The sequence below is a fragment of the Bombus impatiens genome, unplaced genomic scaffold (genome assembly GCF_000188095.3).
Source record: "Bombus impatiens unplaced genomic scaffold, BIMP_2.2 scf_0027, whole genome shotgun sequence".
NCBI lineage: Eukaryota > Metazoa > Arthropoda > Insecta > Hymenoptera > Apidae > Bombus > Bombus impatiens.
In genome coordinates, this window is record NT_176446.1 from 1,456,171 (window position 1) to 1,477,767 (window position 21,597).

The 21,597-nt window shown below is 37.9% G+C and overlaps 3 protein-coding genes across 5 annotated transcripts in view; all 3 read left to right on the forward strand.

Moving 5' to 3' along the window:
* Positions 1–429: 429 nt before the first annotated feature.
* LOC100747749 (synaptobrevin-1) lies at positions 430–2,532 on the forward strand. 2 transcript variants are annotated; one of them, XM_024368370.2, is made up of 3 exons: positions 430–585; positions 1,701–2,020; positions 2,096–2,532. In XM_024368370.2, exons 2-3 carry the CDS (start codon positions 1,705–1,707, stop codon positions 2,137–2,139), a joined length of 360 nt encoding a protein of 119 aa, XP_024224138.1. In that variant the 5' UTR covers positions 430–585; positions 1,701–1,704; the 3' UTR covers positions 2,140–2,532. The 2 variants fall into 2 exon arrangements, with proteins under 2 accessions (XP_024224138.1, XP_012241799.1); XM_012386376.3 differs by lacking the exon at positions 430–585 and adding an exon at positions 1,173–1,332.
* A 38-nt stretch (positions 2,533–2,570) lies between these two features.
* Positions 2,571–21,597, forward strand: part of LOC100746912 (chloride channel protein 2) — a 35,343-nt gene continuing 16,316 nt past the window's right edge. Inside the window, exon 1 of one of the 2 annotated variants that reach the window (XM_012386329.3) lies at positions 2,571–5,157. In XM_012386329.3, the coding sequence (XP_012241752.1) occupies positions 5,098–5,157 (60 nt within the window). In that variant the 5' untranslated portion in view covers positions 2,571–5,097. Of the gene's footprint in view, positions 5,158–21,341; positions 21,423–21,597 lie in introns of those variants that run through there. The other variant, XM_012386339.3, reaches the window with a different exon arrangement.
* Positions 10,546–16,673, forward strand: LOC100747511 (uncharacterized oxidoreductase YjmC). The gene is made up of 2 exons (XM_003484899.4): positions 10,546–13,390; positions 15,348–16,673. The coding sequence occupies exons 1-2, from the start codon at positions 13,049–13,051 to the stop codon at positions 16,194–16,196; spliced, it is 1,191 nt and encodes a 396-aa protein (XP_003484947.1). The 5' UTR covers positions 10,546–13,048; the 3' UTR covers positions 16,197–16,673.

Sequence of the window (21,597 nt, forward strand, 5' to 3'; positions counted from 1 at the left end):
GAAATTTTCCTGTTGGTGATTAGAAGACGAGAATCGATGTATCGAATAAGGAAGTTCGAGTCGTGGCTTGGAATAGGAAGCAACGCGCATGTACGGATATTTCCAGTCAATAAACGCGAGTCAGCTGCAACCCTCATGCGCAAACACACCCTGAATGTAAATCAGGGACGTTAACGTGGCTTTCGAGAACCCGGACTCCTGTGTCGCGGAAATAGGCCAACGACCGCCACTGTCAATCTATTCCTTTCGCAACTGAGATACTTGTTACCGTTTTTTTGTGGTCGAATAAAACGTGCATACGGTAGAAATGCAAAGGTTCATTGCGAGGCCTTGTTTCAGGAGTTTGAAGATTCGATTTTTGCGTGAAATTGGATAAATTTTTGTTTCGTATGGAAGTACGCTTCCGCGAGGTACGTTCGTACGGTCCTGGTAACGCGATGAGAATACGCGCACGAGCATCCGCAAGATGTTTTATTTATGTCCTCGTTACGATTTTTGTCGCGATGCGAGGGTGCCATCGTGAATTTTGCTTCGCAAAAATGTCGAAAGTACGCGGAGGAAAACGCAAGATGGATCGTTCGTTTGGTGAGTTTTTGAGACATATATTTTATGAGATTCGAGAAGATCGTATCGATAGCTATAGGAAGATGAAACGATAGTTTACCATTGTTCAATCATTCTAATATATGCGCAAGTTGCTGGTATCTGTTATTCATTTTGAAGCTAAATAAGCAGTCCGCTGTGATTTGTATTTAAATATTACAGATGCATTTATAATTATGCATTTTATTCTTCGCAGTTATCTTTTATAGACTTTGCTTTGCAAAAATTATATGTTTTCTTGCTTGATTCGTGTCATTTATTAGTAGGTAGGAATATTTGTTGTCGTAGCGGAATTAAAGCATATATCATAAAATCATAAACTTTCAGACTAATACAAAGTAGAGTAGAAAGAAATGTCAAAACTTTCAAATGCTTGTATGATGCACATAATTGCTTTAAGGTGGCAGCACAGGCATGATTTGAATTTGAACTTCGCATCACTGTAATTTTGAAAATCTACTTTGTAGAAAATGTCTGAACCGAATGATCATATCTCGTAGTAGTAACCCGTGAATTAAAAATTAAATTACAAAAGGAATCTAGTCTTCTGTTGTTTATTTCCTAAGAGTGTTCATAATAAATATGACGTCATGGGCATCGCCATCTTTATCGTATGTCATGTACAGTTGTAAAGTGTATTCGTCATCGAAGCAAAATTTGGTGATAGCTGTCATCATTTTTAAACAATTCACATCTCTATTAAATTTTCTATAAACCCTTCATCTTAAAGTAAGTTTTCGTTACTTTCTCTCCTATTTTAAAATGTAATACAAATCAGTATTTTTAATAAAATCATATCACATAACTGTAAACAGACGTACGTATTTTAGTATATCGTATTATATTATTATTACTTTAGCGATAGTTTTACATTTATATAGTATTTATTAAAAAATTATAACATGTACAAAATTCTAGTTGATGAATTTCGTTCATACAAATATCTCGCGAATTTCGAGGTTATGGGTGTGTTCAGTAGTTAGTGCATATTATTATAATTTACTAAAAGCCGATATTAAAATTTGCTTTAAACTATCGATCAAAACTGACTTTATGTATGTATTCATATTTATTTCATGTAATTTCTTTGGTTACAGAGATATGGACGGCAGTGGCAATTCCAGAGATGCAGAGGCAGGTGTTCCTCGTAATTCTCAACCACCTTCCACTAAAAAGCTGCAACAAACACAAGCAACCGTGGACGAGGTTGTGGGGATAATGAAAGTAAACGTGGAGAAAGTATTAGAAAGAGATCAAAAGCTATCGGAACTGGAGAATCGTGCTGATGCTTTGCAACAGGGAGCGACCCAATTTGAACAACAGGCAGGAAAATTAAAAAGAAAATATTGGTGGAAAAATCTTAAAATGATGATCATCATTGGTATCATCTGCGTGATTATTCTTATCATTATCATTGGTGAGTAATATTTATAAACGTAGTAGTAATATTGAATTACAGGTTTAAACAAATATTTTTTAATGTTTACAATAGTTTCAACTGTATCAGGCTCATCTGACAATTCCTCTTCTAACTGATCGCATTGTACCAAATGGGATATAATGCTTTGGGGTTGTTAATTTATATCCAAAAATGAAAGTTATCCCAGCAGAGTAACGGCTGGGCTCACACAAACTTAGAAATAACATAATTATTGAAAAGTCACGACTCGTAGTCCTGTTCAAAGGATTTGCGATTAAAGTAGCACAGACAAAAAGAGAAATATCAAGGGATAAAATACATATATTTTTGAGACTTAAATATATTCAAACGCACAATTTATCATAATAATTACAGTATTAATATGGGTGGCCTTTTGTAAATCTGTAAATGGACAATACATTTCATAATTTTATCTTGTTAGAATGTTTCGATTGTACATTGTACATTTATTAATGATATATAATATATAATATAACGTTTATACTTTTTTTCATCGGTCTTAATATAATTCAGGCTTCCGTTTCGCCTTGCTTCCCTCCAGATATCAACGCCCATCGATCCCACGTGTGATTTCCACGTCGTAGTGTAAGCACACCGATGCCAAATGATAAAAAAAGGTATTCGATCCACCGCCAATGCGACTGTCCGATTTCAAAGCCTATCGCGATTACGTACCTAGAATGTTCGCGCTCATAAATATTCATGTACTAACGTTCTCCTGTGAATACCGTCATGCTTCTCGAAGCCAAAGTGACACGAAGACCATCGAATTCGGTGAAACTCGATTCTCTAGTATCATCCTCTACCGAAGACAAATCCAATTTCTATCTCGTAGAAAGTTCACAAACTTTCCTGCTCTTGCTCTCTGTGTCTCTTCAAATCATATTGCGTACTGTTTTTAAGTGAAACTGATAATTAATCATGTTTACACCTCGCTGAGTTTAATACGTAGGCAACGTATACGTCTGCGCACTTGGTGACTCGCTCGGTTTACAATCCAAGTCAATGTTTTCGATCATTTGACCCGACCGGTCAAAATGTCAGGCGATATGAAATTAGTGCATCGTCGGTGGCCAATTAACGAAAAGACGAAGAGTTCGGTCGAATGACTCTGGAAGTAATACCAAAACTTTGAAGGAAGAGACAGCGCGTCATAAGTCGATGGTCAAGGTCGGATGTCCGTGATCGCGATTGAAGGATTTAACGGTACAAGAGAATAAAATGGTCAGCTACGCGCGTTATTTCTCCTTTTTCACTCGGTCATTTAACTATTCACCGTGTTATCTTGCAGCTTGAGTCAATGCAAACAAACTATACAGGCACAAATTTTCGTGGAGTGGATATCCAAACTCGTAATTTCCTTCCTTACACTTCCGTTACATTCCGTGCCGTAAATGGGAATATTTCGTGAACGAACAAGCTTCCGTTGCGCGTCAACTGTTCTCAGGCAATCCCAGTTAACTCGAATTACATAATTACATCTGCCGGAGACCGTGCAAGAGATAGTGCGTAAGTGTATCGTACGAATCGATACGCCGGTCGAATTATCTTAGAGTTCGTTGCAGATTAACAACAGTATCTATTCTCCGATATTCGATCGTTTCGAATCATTTTTACCAGTGTGTTAATCACTGTCGCGTTATGCCGACGAAAACGGTGAAATCATAGGTATCGAATGGTCGTTTAAGACAACGGCGAAGTCGAAGTCACGTGTTGGATAGTGTCAACCGGCGGGACAGGATTCCGATTTTTCCTGTAAACCGAGGCAGAAATCCCAGTCGCTTCATTCATACACCTATCAGTCGGCTGACGACCGTCCAACCGGACAGTCGCTTGGGAAGCGCGTCTCGTGTCACCGATATCGTAGGTCATACGACCCTTGGGATCCTTTGAATCGTTTCCATCACTGAGAACCGTTTCGATCGTTTACCTCTTAACACCCATTCGTCGAACAACGAATAGCGGAAATGAGTCTGTTGTGGAACGAGTGAAAGTTTTCAAAGAAAATCATCTTGTACGATTTCTTCAACGCGAATTTGTTGGGCCATGCCATTATCGAAGGATTAGTTCGATCGCTAACCGTTGTTCCTACGTTTGCAACGGTCTTCGTCCGATCTTTTGACCATTTTTCGATCGATTTTAAGGATCGTTTAACTCATAAATCAACTAACGAGAGAATCGCGGATGGAACAATATTTTATGGAGAAGATTCCTTGCGAAAGTCCTCACGAAAATCAGAGTAAGAACGCGAAAGTGGCGCAGTGTATATCGTAGGATTTTCGTGGCAGCGTGTGGTGGGGCTAGTTGTTTTTCTTTCTGTTTGGTAGTTCGGCACCCGGTCTCGACGCGCGTCTCAGAGCGGCTAGTGGCTATCGTGCGCGTGTTTGAAACCGCGTTACTTAGATACACAGCGTCGTTTTCGGAACTAATTGTTTTTCTGTTGCTCGTGACACGATACGATTAATTGTTGGAATGTTCGCGATCGAGGCGGGATAAACAACGAAATCTCGTAAATCAGCCTCTTCTGATACTTCTCGTCGAATAACGGAAGAGAAAAACCGCCTGCGACGAAACTGATAGTTGTCCATAGTCGTCCGTATAACGAAACGTGATTCCGTCTTCGGCGTTTACGTAGTTCCACGTGTAACTCACTTATCTGTTACTTTATAAACATGTATTGAGGAACGAACGAAACAGTCGGGTGGTATCGTGCTTTTGTACTGGTGTACATGTGCGAAAGTATCGTCGAGTTGGCGAGACGCGAACGAGTCGAATGGTGGTCGATGCCTGGCTGAAGAAGTTCGAAGATCGTTCTAGGGAAGACGATAAATGTGTCCAAAGCGGGGATCGTGCACGATAAGCCGTGGAGACAGGGGAGGAAGAGGAAGAAAGAATCGCCTGGTTTAAACGACCAATAACCATTAGTGAAGTTTCGATCTAACTGGTATTTACCCTGACTTCTTCTATCGAGCTATCCATTTTCCGATCCTCTCGCGTCTCATTAAGTTTCGAAATCGAATCGTGCACGATCTTCGACCAACTGAAGATCCAACATGGCATCGTCCAGCAGCGAGGCGAACGAAGAATATGGTCTGGGATATCAAAACACATTGGTAAGTTCATCTTCCGTCATTTTTACTCCTCAGACTATCTCCAGTGCGTACTATTTTGTTTCTTAAATTCTTAACACTTGTTCGTTCCTTTAACGTTCGACCAATGTGAGGTATTTTTCATTCTTAAGAGAAAACTGGATGCAATAGATCAATCTTCGACGCGAATGACGAACCAGCTTGATTTACTATGAATTGTACGATAGATATGGTTGATTGTTTTCGTTATATGATTTATAGTGACGAGGGCTAGGCGAAAGCGACGCCAAGTAAGGGTTGCGAACCTATTTTCATGTTTATTCTTGGCTGCGGTGCGCTGCTAGCCGCGAATAGTTCGCTTGGGAGCGGGATTTGTATCTGAGACGAGGACAGAGAGACACCACGTGCTCGTCTACTTTCTCGCGTGCATTTTGAATACCGTGCCCACGCTCTCTCGTCGACCCATTCTCAGCTGATTGTCAGCTGATCACCACCTGAGCGATCGGTCTTCGCTAATTTATGGAATCGTCACAGGCAAGCGCTTGTTTGCATAAAATGGCATAGATCGCCGTGAATCGTGATGCTTTAGACATGATCCGATATTCATTTTTGTCAGCGGCCTGAAAACCTCAAACCTATAGATGCTCTTCCATCCAATTTTAAGCTATCTCTTATCAGGGGATTCGCCTGTTTGTTCCGATTCCACGGGATTCCTAGAAACTCGTAGAACAGTGTTTATCGTTTAGCAGAGTTTGGTTAGTTACGAACTATTCGGTATCATGAGAGAGTCGCATGGTATTTTTTGAGAAACGAAGACGAAATCTGACGAACGAAAACAGATATGGGACATCTCGTGCATAAAAAATAAAAGTACAATATTGATATCGATAAGATATTGAAATTAAGTTGATTGAAATTGTAGTAGATTTTGTAACGAAGAATCGGCTAGAATGTGTGTGACCTAATATATCTCTTATCGGAATTTCGTATGTAGATGAAGTGGAAATAGTTTCAACTGACTGGCGTCCGTTTCAACGAGTAGTAACGGAATAAGCTAATAGTCTTTAACATTAAACTACTTCTAGAAAGTTTTAAAGATTCAATCCAGGTTTTATATTAAACCAGCGTTTAGGAATTTAAGATAAATCATGTTCTTGTACGTTTCTATCTTAGAAAAATCACGACATTTCCACATGATTTTAAAGTCAATTCGTCTTGACTGCGTGATTCGCCTGACTAATGACGTTTTCTCTTCTTTTCACCCTCACGTGCAGTCTTGATTTTGCAACAATATAATAATAGTCGTGTCTGCCAACTTCGCCATGGATTTTTAGACCTTGTATTATAGTAAGCGCAAAGATACTGCGTCCTCGAATGGTCGCGTCACTTTCGAAACACCCTCTGCAAAATTCCGGGGCAGCTTGCCATTTTCTCGACCTCTTCTGTTTCTCTTGTCTTCTTATTCACGAAAAGAATAATTGCGAAAAGAAACATACGACGATTGCCATTATGCAAGGTTCTTCTCGAAAGAAATACAAGCAGAAAAGAAAATGTTGTACTTTCCATTCTTTATTTACCGTTTAAGAAATGGGTACCAGTTTGCGATGTCTCTGTTTGTGCTGTGTACGTATTTACGAAAGTAATAATTGTGAAAAAAACTTAGGACGATTGTCATTATGTAAGGTTTTCTTTTGAAAAAATTTAAGCAGGAAAGAAAATTTTCTACTTATTTTTTTTTACACTGTTGTAATTTCTACCTATTTATTATTTACTTATTACCTATTAAATACCATGAAAATAAACTCCTAACATTCTTCCTAAAGAGTAGAAAAATAGATTAACAAATTTTATGTCGTCCGTTCTCTATTTATTTTCTTGCGAATAGAACTCTCGTTTGTTGTATGCTGTCGCTGTTTTTCAATGACGATAATTCGTAGAATCGGTGTTTTAATATGTATGTTGAAAATAGAGTGAATAGACTACCGTCTCACGATCGCTGGTACTGCAATCCGCCGAAAGGTTAGACAAAAAGTCATCTCACCGTAACAGTTATTGGCAGACACACAGGAGAAACAAAAACCGGTAAATTACATCCTTCTGTTGAGGAGGCCTGTACCTTTTTCTCCTGCTCCGTCTTCTGAAGCCGTATAGTAGCGAGTTTCTTGTTCGATCCATCACGGAAATTGATCTTTCTCTAGAACTCATTGATTACCATCCTCCATTTACATTTTCTTGAGTTATTAGCGATTATTTAAATTACTTGAGATCATTTTGTCATTCGTTACTTTCTTTTTCTTCTTTCATTTTCTGTATTTCATTCAGAGTACGTTCACCTTGCAGTTCATTGATGGCTGGGTACGATGTAGTAAATCATTCATCGTGAATTAACTACTCGATCAATTAAGTAATTTAATCTTTGTACTGGCTGGTTCAACGGTGCGCGAATATTCTCTTATATATTTTGCGCTGCTCAATTAAAAATACTCTGCTTCTTGCTTAATTTAGTATTTGTCTACCTCGATTTCCAGGATGAAATAAAAATTTGAAATTTAAATTTATTTTTTCAAGACAACTGGTTTAATCGTCGTATGTTTCTTTGTTTTCTTCAAAGTCAACTGACGATCGTGTATCGCTATTGGCGTGTTAACGTGTTGATTAACGCTTTGCTCGAAATTCCGCGCCATTCCTCCGCTTTTCCTTCTATTTTTCCGATACGTCGAAAAACAACGCAGTATTCTTTTTTCCTAGACGGCCGAGTTCGTTAAGTAACGCGATCGAATATGCATGATGTAATCGCAAGCAGCGCTTTTTCCGATTGCCGATACTTGGATTTGTTAGCGCGAAATGACGTTGAATTATGCAATTTCTATGCGATTTACCTTACCGGTAGATTTTTGACCGATAAGCAAAAGAAGAAAAGGAAAGGAAAATACAGCGTAATCACAACATATTGATTATAATTTCGACTACTCGAACGTAAATTAGTTCGTTTAACCATCGACATTTTCTGTAATATTAGGTTGATGCATGTGAAGCATCGTTTTTCCAATAAAACCGCGTGTTGTGTCATCAAAATAATTTCCATATTATTTTGGTTCTTCGCATAGAGATCTTTTTCAAAGTAATTTACGCGTTCAAAAATTCCTTGGCTGGAACAGATGTTTCTGATAAAAATAAGATTTCTCTCGTAAAGAATTTTTGTAAATCCTAAAAATTACTGAACTTTCGGAAGCAGGTAACGCAGAAAATATTAATAACTGAACTGAATATTCCTAGGCAACGTAGTTATTATTCGAACAGTGTTTCGTATTAAGTCACGATAATCATAAGCAGCGATAATTGCTAAGGTTGACACAAGGCGAGATACTTATGTACCATGATGACACGAGCAATACCAAGAAGCATATCACTTTCTTCTTTTTTCTTCTGTGCTTCTGATTCGGATAAATTCGATTAACGCGTAATTATATGAATATATTTATGTACGTAATCGGAATTTACATTGTCAATTGACGAGTAATTTAAACAAGTTATTACGGTGATTAGTCGATTTCTAATTACATTGGAAGGTGAGATAAACTGTATTAATTACACATTTGTTCCTCTCTTCTTTACGACCTGCTAATTCGTTTATCTGTAATAAATCAATCTTTTATCGCGTCAAACATTCCGACGCGAGCTGCAAATTCTGCGAAATAGCGTCAGAATTTCAGTAATGAAATAGCGCATGATCGATCGTTTCAGTATAAATATCATAACTTTGTTATTCATAATTTTGAATTCTTTAACTTTACTCCTTCGTTTGGAATAATGTATTCGCTCGTTATTTATTTATTTTTCTATCTAATTTCGTAATATCACATCTGCACACAGTTTTACCGCCACTACGCTGGGAAACTATTCAGCCTAACTATAAAGATAAGTAAATATATGTACAGGTTTATTAACCTGACAATGATATTAAAGAAGCTTAAATCTGCTAGCCCGTAATCTTGGCTTTTCCGCGAAATATCGACAATAAAAATTTACAATTTCGTAGAAATAGATAAAACGCAAATGAATGGGCAATGCAGTAATTCGGTTTCTGAGCTGAGAAAACTTGAAACAATATAAAAAGTAAGAATAAATTAGCGTGAAAATACTACTTTGATTAGCTGATGGTTGAACGCTTTTAGTGCATAAAATTTTATTGCATTCGGGAAGATCGAAGTCAAGGTCTTTTTAACACCTGATTGGCCCCAACGCAGTTTCAAGATGCATTTGAACGACGAATTTATGCGAACGAAAATTTACGAGTCTAATTATTATAGTGATTAGTTCGACGTTTCTATCACAAAATGTCCTTGATGAGATATATGTACGAAGTCGATAACAGTTCTCGATGAGAGATCGTCATATCGAGGTTCTCGTGCGATAAAGCGAAGGTCTAGCTATTTAACATAGATAGAAACTGGTCCTAAAAAATCTACGAAGAAACCAGTGACTTCTACCATGGTATTTCTGCGCTTATTGTTATTTCGTTCTTGACCAATTCGTTAGACGCAATTCAGTGTGTCGTATTAGGCAATCGCTGATATTTTTTCATACATTGTAACTTCGAGTTGAATAGAAAATTATCGAAACAATTTTTGTCCTATTCTAGCAACCTAATTTGCAAGCAATATAGCTAATTTGTTGTTACGTATATCAGTTCGTGTACATGCTATATACATAAGTTTGCATATAACGACCTCGCATATACATAAACTCGTATAACTGGAACGCAAATATTGACAGTTGACTATAATGATGCGCAGGTGATATGTGACAGTTTTTGATGAACTTACGGCTGCAAACTATTGGATATGTATTTTTCTATTTCATTTTTTCCATCTGATGCCGTTCGAAATTCTTTGTAGTTCAAATTATGAATTTATCGAACATTTACAATGGTCAATATCGTCTCACAATTTTGAGTTCATCAAAGGTGGAGTTCAGTTAAGAATCTTTTTTTAAAAATTAATAAATAAATGTCTGTATTTACCTAGGAGATTTTGTTACGCTTTTATGATTTGAATTATGAATTTATAAAATGAATATATGACCGTGTATAGTACGGTATTTTTAATGTTTGAAAGCATACAGATTGTATTTTTATTCATAGTTTTCACAAATTAACTCAGTGTCTTATGAATTGTTTTCTCTCTGTTTTCTCTCTGTTTTATATGATTTATTTATTACACTCGTTAAATCTAATTACATATTAGCTTTCAAAATACTGTGAATAATACGATCACCGCAGATCATCGAGACACTACTTACTTTACTACGTAACTTGATTTCCAATTTTACCAATTCAGACGAAACTTTAGATTAGAATAAGGATTCGGCTTGAACATAATTCTTATTTCTAACGATTCATGTTCTGTCACTTGAATCATTTCTTCCGAGTCCCTTCGATCATATACGCATTTCCCCCTCCACTGTTAAAAATTCCAGTAACATTCCAAAACGCAAAGAGTGCAATTAGTCACGAACCGTCTCTTCTTCTCGTACAATTATGAAACATTCAAATAGAAATTTAGCTCAATACCGTAAGACAGGAAGTTCGAAATTTTACCACTTGTGCCACTTTTCTTTTTTATTCTTAAAGATTTCGAAAGCCCGTTTCGAAATAACAATGTGCAATTGCAATTTTTCGCGAATCGTCAGTTTTCTCTATAAAGGACTGGTTTTTCAGGAAGCGAAGCGAAACGACAGCTAGCGGACGTCGCACAACACCGCGGCGTTGTCTTCTCGTAGTATGCGATCATTTGGCTCCTTTTTCTTTTTTCGTCATCCGCTTATTCCTATCGTGGAATGCCTCGACAAAAGAAATTGCGTATCGTTGATACAACTATCGTCAAATTACGCGAACATCGCTCGAATCTGTAGGATGGCGCCGAATATTCGACGCTGGAATTGCATAAGTTTTACGCAGCGCGCAGAATGCACGCGGAAACGCAGGGTCGATTATCGATTTTTCTGCGGCCGGATCAGCCGGTTTGCCTTGCAACCTGTCTACACACCGTATACGAGTCACGTGCATTTTATTCGCGCTGCTAGGCGCGCATCTGTGAAATTACTCGCTTTACGACCCCGTTGCATGTGCTTCGCGATCCTTGCCTCAACGTTTGTCCTGTTAACTGCGTCGGATGTCTCAAGCAAAATTGGTAATTGATTTTTAAGCGGCTGATAACAGGCTTTGTGTAACGTGCCATTGATTGGACCGGATTGATAGGAATGAACGATAAGCTGCAATCGTTTTTGGAACGAGAGCCTTTCCATCGCTGAACAGATTGCAGTAATTGGAACGATGTTTGTTTGGAGCTCAATGGAGATATAGATTATAGTTGTTAGATTGTGGATTTCTGTGCATTTATGGGAAATTTGAAAGTGCAAAATTGCACAGACCGCACATATTATGAAGATATATATATATGTGAAATATACAAAGTATAGTGCTTTGTATAATGCTTGATAGATAAAGCAATTTTTTAATTGTATTCTCAAAAATATTAATTCGCATTAAAATTAATCTTCCAAATCTAATAATTATTGTCCGAATATTAAGTACATAGAGTGTTTACTGTGGTTTGTGTAAGCTATAAGTCTTAATTTGGAATAAAGATAGCGATGTTTAAAGATTTATCTGATTCAGGGATGGAGGATTAGAATAACGAAGGGAAGGTCTTTGTTCGAAAAGAAAATATTTGAATAGATATTGCATAGTACAATAGCTTGCAGGATTGAAATATTTTTTCATAAAGTTAGGTGCTTTGTAGTATGTGGTTACGTTATCGTAGATAGAGCTAGTTTTATCGATGCAAAAATAGACATACGTCATCCTTTTCTTTAACCTAGAAATAGCGTGTAGAATGAAATAGGCAGTAAGTGGATCAAATATGCATAGAGTATTCTTTTATAAAATACACAACGTTACGTTACCATGTAAATTTGCAATCATAGTTTCTAAAGGATTAAAGTCGACGCTTCGAGTGAAATATTTCTACAGGCATAGTTTACAAGGAAAAAGTAGAGGTTAAGGAAATAATAAAATTGTATTCTTCGCGTTCAGGAACCACACTGATACAATTCTCGAGAATATCAATCGATATTTCGTGACGCAGAAACATTATAAAAATATTCTGTAAGTTGTGAATTCAACTGAAAGGAAACTGCAAGAAATTTTATATAAAGCGGCGTTTTCTTGTAATTTAAATGTTCCCGCTTCCCGACGTCAGTCAGTCTAGCCAATAGGTAACTACACGTGACGCAAGGAACAAAGTTGGAAAGGTAGTACAACGTATAACATCGATTCGTGAAGGTTGCCGTGTGATCCATAGATCATAAAGTTGCACACGTGCACGATCGATAGTTAAAAAACTTGTCTCGTCAAGTTCGAACGCTCTAGAGAAGATCTTTCCTGTGGATCAGCAAGTACATCGATCGCAAACACTCGAAGAATCCTTGATATAAGTTAACACTTATGTAACAAAACGTGGAGGTAAGGAGTAGATTGGATGAAAAGTTTGGGAAGCGGTAAATTTAAACTCTGCACAGCTAGAGAAGAAGAAGAAGATAGAACAATTTGTAAAAGAATACATCGAATTAAATTCAATTTACGAAGAGTACAAAAGGATATTATTAAAACTGAATCCTGTCTAAAAGAACTTTAAGTCGTAATAACGAGGTTTTAAGATTAAGTAAGAAATTTAAAAAAAGAACCGATAACCTAGCTCGATGATATTTTCGCGGTTTATCGTTTGATTTACGTATGTGGCTTTGTATATATTCTTAAAATCAACGTCACAGTAGGATTGCTAATAAAAAAGATAGACAAGGCTTGATTCAATTGGTTCATCGCGATTGATAAGTCGCTCAACGGAAAAAAATAATGTCGAACATGAACAGAAGCCTTCTGAGTGTTTCGTGGAATACGTTAAAGTTGTTGAGAACTTCGATGAAGTCTGGTTGGATGTGGGCAAGGTTAGCCTCCAGTCAATGTGACGTACCCATGGTGGTCCCTAAAGAGGAGGTGGTTAGATTCGTATCTGAGTGCATGTGCAAGGCTGGAACATCGCTCGAGGATGGTTGTATCGTTGGCCATCATTTAATGGTCGCCGATTACCGTGGCCATTTTAGCCATGGAATGAACAGAATGCAAATGTACGTGCAGGATATTAAGGACGGAATGACCAATCCTACTGCGAAGCCAGAGATCCTTACGGATTTTCAGGTACGGCGAAATCTACTTTCCAGCGACGAGACGATATCGCGGTTGATATACCTTGGTTTCACACTTAACATTGTTACACTGTGCAGTGTTATACTTAACACTGCCACGTCTACCACGCGTTTGAAACTAGCGGACGAGATCCACGTCGGAAACATCGCAAAAGAATGTTTTCCAGTTGCGTCTCTCTTCCGAAAGCCTCAATGTTAGATGCGAAGATGTCAAGTATGGCAACGTTAAGCGTGATAATCGAAGCTGCGAAAACAGCGTCGGAACTCCCACACCTTGGTTCTTTTACATCGTGATTAGTCTTAAGATTCACTGAGATTAAACGTGACGCGGTTTAATTGTTCGTTTAATCAACTGGATACACAGTTGTCACGAGGTGAACGTACGTCAGTGAGATTACAGTGCACGGATACGTTCCATTACGCATCATTAAAATTCTAACGAAGATGCGGAGACTGGATAATTTCGAGGAATTATTATTATTATACACGGTTGTCATTCATATGTTAACAATACCTGGAAATGATTTATTCAATTCATCTTGCGTCCTCTCAGCGGTTTCAATTACGTCATTTCTCTTTAAAAGCAAAAATAAATGTATACGATTATAATTGAAGAATCTTCGCATAGCCAAAGCATAGTCTCGCTGCTGGAAATACTCAAATTTACGATACCAAACGCACGTATGATTGAAAATCCGGCTTTTACCGGTTTACTTGTCAGTCGTTACCAGTGGAAACTTTACATTTCCCGTGTAAAAATATGACAGAGAGCATTTTATGCAACGTTACGAACATATGTGTACACGTTGCTGCTGACGATAATTAAAAATGTAATTTCCGATTTGCACACCATTGCTTAAAGCCTTCTAAGCAAACAACTTCAGCGAACACACGACACAGAACCAAACTCTATCCTATTACAATAAAGATCTCGTTAGAAAACAAAGCAGATAACTCCTTACGTACTCTTATCTCGTGGGTATTAGAATTCCTTAATTCCATTTGAATAGATACGAGATCTTTTCACCTCGACAACATTCTTAGACTCTATAAACGAACTTCCTAGAAACTACACTGTTCGACTTTATAAATTGAAGGAAAAATGATATTACAAATATTTTTTAAATACATTTTGTTACTCATGCCAGTTTCTCGTGGTAAACAAATTTATGGAAGTAAATTACTTGTTTGCTGACTGAGTATCGAATATTAATTATATCATCTACCTAATAAAAATATTGGGTTGGCAACTAAGTGATTGCGGATTCTGTCATTACCACCTAATGACACAATCCGCAATCACTTAGTTGTCAACCCACGCGTTGAATAAGGGGATGATACAGGATGAGTCGTCGCCGGGGGTTGTTGTGGAATAAGCGTTAAGTAGGGACGAGCATGTCGAAGATAGAAAAAGGGGGACTGGTCCGAGTAAATGGCTTCGCCGCGCCGACGAAACGGAACGATTGAAAATTTTCCCCCGTCCTCGTAGACGAGGTCGACACGCTCGTTTGCATGGGAAGAAATTTCGCTAAGTTGATTGTCTCCGCTCTTCTCGCTATTTTGTAAATAATCCGTGAATCGTCTTGTTGAATGTACTGAAAGAGGGAGGATCGAACCGACCAAAATTGATTTGGACTGTTGCATGATTTCTGCGAACGATCAGAAGCATCGTTATATTCGTGGAAGTTACGAAATCAGGAAGAATCCTGTTATCTAAATGTAAGTGAAATCATTACCACCCAATGACAAAATCCGCAATCACTTAGTTGTCAACCCAATAGAGAAATTGAAAAGATCGATCACTTTGGTCTTTGAGAGGGTCGAAATCCATTGAAACGACGTCGAGTAAACCGGCGCTTGCTTTGCGTTCTTATTTCAAAATTTCGCGCTGTTTCATTTAAGAAGCCAAGACGTGACTTCACCGCAAAGTTCGATGGAACTATTTCCAGGCGATAGCGTTGGTCAACGGGAACAACGGTTTGGGCCAGGTGATCGGTAAATTTTGCATGGAACTGGTGATAAAGAAGGCGAAGAAGTTCGGTATCGGGATGGTGTCGACTTGTGGGTCGAATCATTATGGCATCTGTGGTTACTACACTAAAATGGCGATCGACCAAGGTCTCGTGGGCTTCTCCTGCACCAATACGAGTCCTCTGATGGCACCGACCCGTAGCAAGTGTGCGGGTTTAGGCACGAATCCGATATCTTTGGGAATGGGAGCGTCGAACAACGATGAGTTCGTGTTGGATATGGCCACGACAGCCGTTGCTCTGGGCAAAATCGAGCTAGCTATCAGGAAGAACGAAGCCATTCCCTCAGGCTGGGCGCTTGGGTCCGATGGGAAGGTTACCACAAACGCCGAAGAAGCGTACAAAACTTCTCTTTTATTACCTGTTGGTGGAGAGGAACACACTAGCGGCTACAAAGGCTATGGACTAGCTTTGATGGTCGAGGTACTTTGCGGAATTCTGTCTGGAAGCGAGTTTGGTCCTAATATCAGACAGTGGAAGACCAAAGAAAAAATTGCTAATCTTGGGCAGTGTTTCATGGCCATAAATCCGGAAGCTTTTGGTTGTGGATCGAAGGAGAGATTAGGTCAGTTGTTGAAACAGTTGAGAAATTTGGCTCCCGCCGAAGACAAACCTGTTTTGATACCTGGAGACCTGGAGAGGGCAGCCATGGAACGCGTGGATAAAGAGGGTGGTATTACGTATCATCCCAATCAGATACAGGCGTGTAAAGAGTTCGCGAAAGTTATGGGAGTCGAGCCTCTGAAACTCATTCCCAAGAATGGTTAATCAGGAAATTAGTTTTGTTTAGTACCTGGTAGGTACCTGATGGTTCTTAAGAAATTACTTATTGAGGTTGAACCTTTTTGATGTATTTATATCTATTAACTTTTAGATCATTATTTCGTATTGTTGTTGCTATGTGTATATTGATATTAGCAATAGATCTGATAATTACATTGCGACTGCGATCTATAGTACATATCATACAATGCATTAATATGTTTACTACACATTATTATATTGTGTACACTCTACGTTTGGAGAAAAGTCTCTAACCAACAAAATACTCTTCAATGATGCTTTTCCACGCAAGATCTATGAATGTTCTAACAGCAATCTACTCAAATTTTTCTAACATACGCATGTAATATACAAAGCTCAAGGAAATGCAATTCCTCATATTTTATACGATATTGTAAACACGGCTTTTATACTTATAAAAGAAGCTACACGAATATACACGATCATCGATGTTTTTAGTTGTCTGTTTACTAGCTGTTTACCTACGCTATATCTCCGCAACGTAATTATTCATCACCCTAATATCGGTGCAACGGGTCGAAGCACCGGCTAATAACACGTTCTTTTTCGTACAATGTTTACACGAGATGAGCTTGCGTGTCCGTTTCGTCGATTTGATGGAAACGATGCCCGCGATGACATAACCGTCGTTGCGGTCTGATCGTTGGTCGATGATGATAATGACGGCCTTGGACTTGCTCGCGGGATCTCGATTGTACTCATTACTGATCGAAACGCGCGATTATCGACATCGATTCACCGGTGCACGACAAATGAGGCATTTGCATAATCAGGACAGAAAAGATAGAAACGATCGATCGATGCTCGGAGAATCGTAAGATTATTTGCATCGTCGAGATCTGATAATGATGGCGCGAAGAGTAAGAAATCTGAGAATCACGTGCATTTGCGTAGTCGTAGAAGCGCGATCATAGAAATTCGATCTTCTATCGCAGTTTTAGCGAGCATTCGTTATTACACAGTTGTAAAGTCTCGTGACTAGTGACACTTGGCTGTGTAATTATTTCGCAAGGACGGACCTGATACCACCAAGATTAACTTTGTTATTTTTTATCAGAGATAATTAAGTTTGATCTGATCGATGTAGCTGACACGGATACTCAAGGCGTTTACGATTAACGCTTCGCTCAGATTAGCGCAGCTACCTGGTTCGAGCAACTTGAGTTGAACATAAAACTTACTTACCAATGATGATAGTTTTTCAAGTTTATACGCTTGTCGTTGTCGATTGATTCACTTCACTTTGAGTACGTACTCTGAGCACGCTTTATTAATAGAAACCTGCTATTTTACTTCATTTGAAATATGCGTTTTCAAGCTCCAAAACGAAGTTGAGGTCCTCTCAACGATATAGGCAATCTAATGTAAATTGTCTAATTTAAGTCAATTTTATTTGTAACTATGTTTACGATTACGATTTACATTTCACTTCTTTTCCTCTTATTTTCCATCGGGTATCCACTTTGTCACTTGACCAATCTGAATAAAGGAAATTTAATTAACTTCAAGTTTCTATGTAATATCTGCTTATTGGTTTAACGCCATTTGCACGTTTTGTTTTTCTTCTAGACAACTCGGACCAATTTGACTGACAATTTTTCCAACGCGGTAATTATTCGTCATTAAAAAATAAGAACTCGTAAATGGTCGATCAACGATTCTCTCTGTTTCTCGATGGAGTAAACAGGGTTATCGGGAAGACTCGCAGACTGTGAGTCTGTTCCGATTCCATGTTATCATCGGTTTGTTATTAAAAAGAGGAACGTACGAGTGTAATTCATTTGTCGGCGATAAGTTTTACAGAAGTCTCAGTGGCCTGATTATCGCTGATGAAAAGCGTATCATTTGATCTATCATTTTTTAGATAATACGTATACTTTCTCTTTTCGCTATAAGATAAGCGTCTTATTTTCATTCGCAGTTACTTTCGTAATTTTACAATGAACTGAATTGATTTCAATGATTCCTTCAGTCGGACAGACAAAATTTCCTTAACCAGAGATAATCGTGGAAATTTGTATTCCATCCTGTCAATTGATCATTTATGCGCGTCACGTTCAGGTTTCGCATAGAAATGTCGAATAGAAATTTCATCATTGCGCGCGTTCGTAAAGTGCACTTTCTATGTACATATTTTGCTATCCTCACGCGTACCTTGGATCAAGATCATTGTCAAATCGAAGAGGGAGAAAGATCATTAAACCGAGATTAGCGTGGCCCGAGGGAGCGGTTTATTCTTTGGCATCGATAATAATGAAAAGAAATGGAACGTGTTTTGCACGCTGAAGACGCGACAGTTGAACGTAGAAAGGGTTCAAAAGTTATCGACACGCTTTGTTTATTGCTACCGTTATCAAGCAGGCCGCAAAAGCGTGTTCGAGTTATCTTATTCATTTTTCACGATAACGCTTGCGAATGCACGAAGGGTTTTTTTTCCTTGGACGTCAATAATCGTGTGAAAAAACATCGCTCACGAGGTATGATTATACAAGTAGGAGAAAATACGAGATAAAAGTCATAAATCTGGTATAGGTGAGTCATATGCCGGCGATACCTTTTTTCTCGGCAAATAGAAATACGGATACATGCCAGGCTGGCTGTTTAATCTTTCTCACTGTCCTAGCCTGTATAACTCCTAATACAAGGAATTGTTAATTAGACTTATCCTATTAGACTAAGCGGTGTTACCTATATTCGATCGTGCTACCCGCATAAACGTATATGCATTCTGTCCTGGAACTTATTTTCTAAAGTCGAGAAAATCATTGCGTTCGATTTCTCTTCTTCTTTTTAAAAACCTGATCATTGGCGTTCGTGAAGCAAATGACGTTGAAAATCCTCCGAGTTAAAGATTATCGCAAGGGATTGACTATGTAAACAAGTATGATTCGTCAAACAAGGGCCAGCTAAACAGGAAGGAAGGGACGATGATTGGACAAACGATCTTGTCCAAAATGCAATCGTATGCACTGTTGAAGCATCACGAGAAGGTAATTCTCGTTGCTCGGCCATGTGACTGGCATTAACTAATTCAGTGCTCTAATATGCCGGCATGGGGTCGTGAACCCATGGGACATCCGTGGTGACAGTTGTCAAGACCTCTCCTGACCCGATGGACTAATCTTCTGCGAATCTACCGCGAACCTTGAATTTTCGATATTTTTATTGGAAAAATTGCTCGTGTTATGTTAAAAAATCAATGAAGGCTATTTATTTTAATAAGCGTAATTATTTTTGACATTGAAACGGAATAAGTGGTTTTTTATCTCGTCTAAATTATAATCGATCATTCTTTAGTAACTTGATACTTGATAAGAAGAATGTTACAATTATTCGCGAACTTCGATTTTCAAGAAGAAAAATACGTGTTTAAATTATGGCAGATTATTCTCTTTAGAAGAATAATAAAGAAACTGTATTATTTCTAGTGATTTAAAGCATATATCTGTTTCTTTTTTTCCGTTTTTCTAGCATTGCACATAACATCGTTCAAATTTAGTGTTAAATACATGGTATTAAGCCAATTTCTATGTTCCAAAGGCCACGAGGTTTCCTAATGGGCGAATTATCTAATTATTCCGACAATGAATTTCGTAAGAACGGAACGTTCCTTTTATACTAACGAAAAATCGGACAATAGTCACCGGTCCATAGAGGAACAAAACGGAGAGGGAATTACGCAAAGCAGGGAAATAATTTTCACGGAGAGGTATAAAAATGTCTTGAGAAAATTACGAGCGGTTGTGGCTCGTGACTTAATGAACTACGTTTGTTCTTTGTAGGATCAAAATGGTTGCTTTACAAGTAACCGAACTATTAACGCGTTCCATTGAAGTTCATTTCTGCTTGTAACAAAGTTAAAATCCAGACATTTTCTGCTTATTGTTTATTCACGTTTTCTGTTTATTTATATATATTTTGTTTGTTTGTTCGCACAAAGCTGCCGTGAACAACAAATATGCTAAGTTATTAAAATGTTAAATCATTTATGTACATTGTACAAGGTAAAGAAGTGCATTAAGAATATTACATTGTTAAAAAGAATTCATGCTACTTGGTATAAGTGGTTTCCTAAATGACTTCGTTCATTATTCATCCTCAGTAATTACACATACATTATGCATACATTTTTATTTATAGACGTTCAGATGGTTATTGTTTAGAACAGATTACATTAATTTATCGCTTTTTCAAACTAGTTCCCATTGTTGTATAAATAACAATGCTACGAAAAGAAGATATTTTAACCTCCATTGATTTTTTTTTGTTAAATAGGTATTACGATGAACGAGGACTCTAATTTCTTTCATAACGAAGTTTCAAATTCCTTATATTCATTTACGAATAGAATTAATTATCACCTGCGTCACTGAATCCTCTAAAATTTCTCTATGTGATAATTTTGCAATAACAAAGGACATCGATAGATGCCTTTATCCTATAATAAATCAACAACCGAATGTTCTAGATTGGAAAGTTTATCCGTACGATTGCCTGTTGCTCGATGTTTCATTAATACTTTAGCACCGCATTTTTTACGAAAGTCTTACGTGATTCACGTTTGATTTGACAGTAATGTGATAATTCATCTTCCTTCGATGGAATATTGAAACTACACTGCGCTTGGCGCAGCTGTTGTCCTGTTATTCTTCATTTCTAAAAATAAGATACCGAGATTCGCTGCTTCTTATTCTCGAGAATTCGTAAAATCCGCGAATCGAGCTCATAAAACGAAACGCAAACAGCCTATTTTGGCGCGATACGAAGAAAAATTAAGGTACGCGTACATTTTTACGTTTTACTTTCGTTCAGATAATTCTGGATACTCTTGTGGCCAGATACCATTTGATAAAAGGTGAGGTAGTTGATCATTCAGTTAATAGTTATACTGGTCGGTGAATATCAAATAGTAAATCTTCTGTTTCACTCGAAGTTCAATAATTGCTACTCTGGTGTTGACGCACTCCTTCGTCTAGACAAATTTACCGAGTCGGCAATCCTTTCCGGTCCATTATCTGCTATCTCTTTGCTTTTCGGGATAAACACGCGAATTTACGGCTCGATGTGCTCATAAGCAAGTAACGTAGCCCGAGCGATAAATACGAACAATTTGCCACGGTACTCCGTTCATCGTCCATCTGTATCCATCGAAAATCTCGTCTGGTGAACGCTCGACTTTCGTAGCGAAAGGTACGTGTTCATTTCATTCAAATCTACGAAGATTGCCTTCTCAATTTTAACTTTAATATTGATGTAGAATAATACAAATGAAAGGTTTCTTAACGATCAGCGAGTGAAAATAGCTTGTCTTTTAAATAAAAATAAATATCGTGAAAGTGGTGCATAGAACCGAAAACAGGCTGTA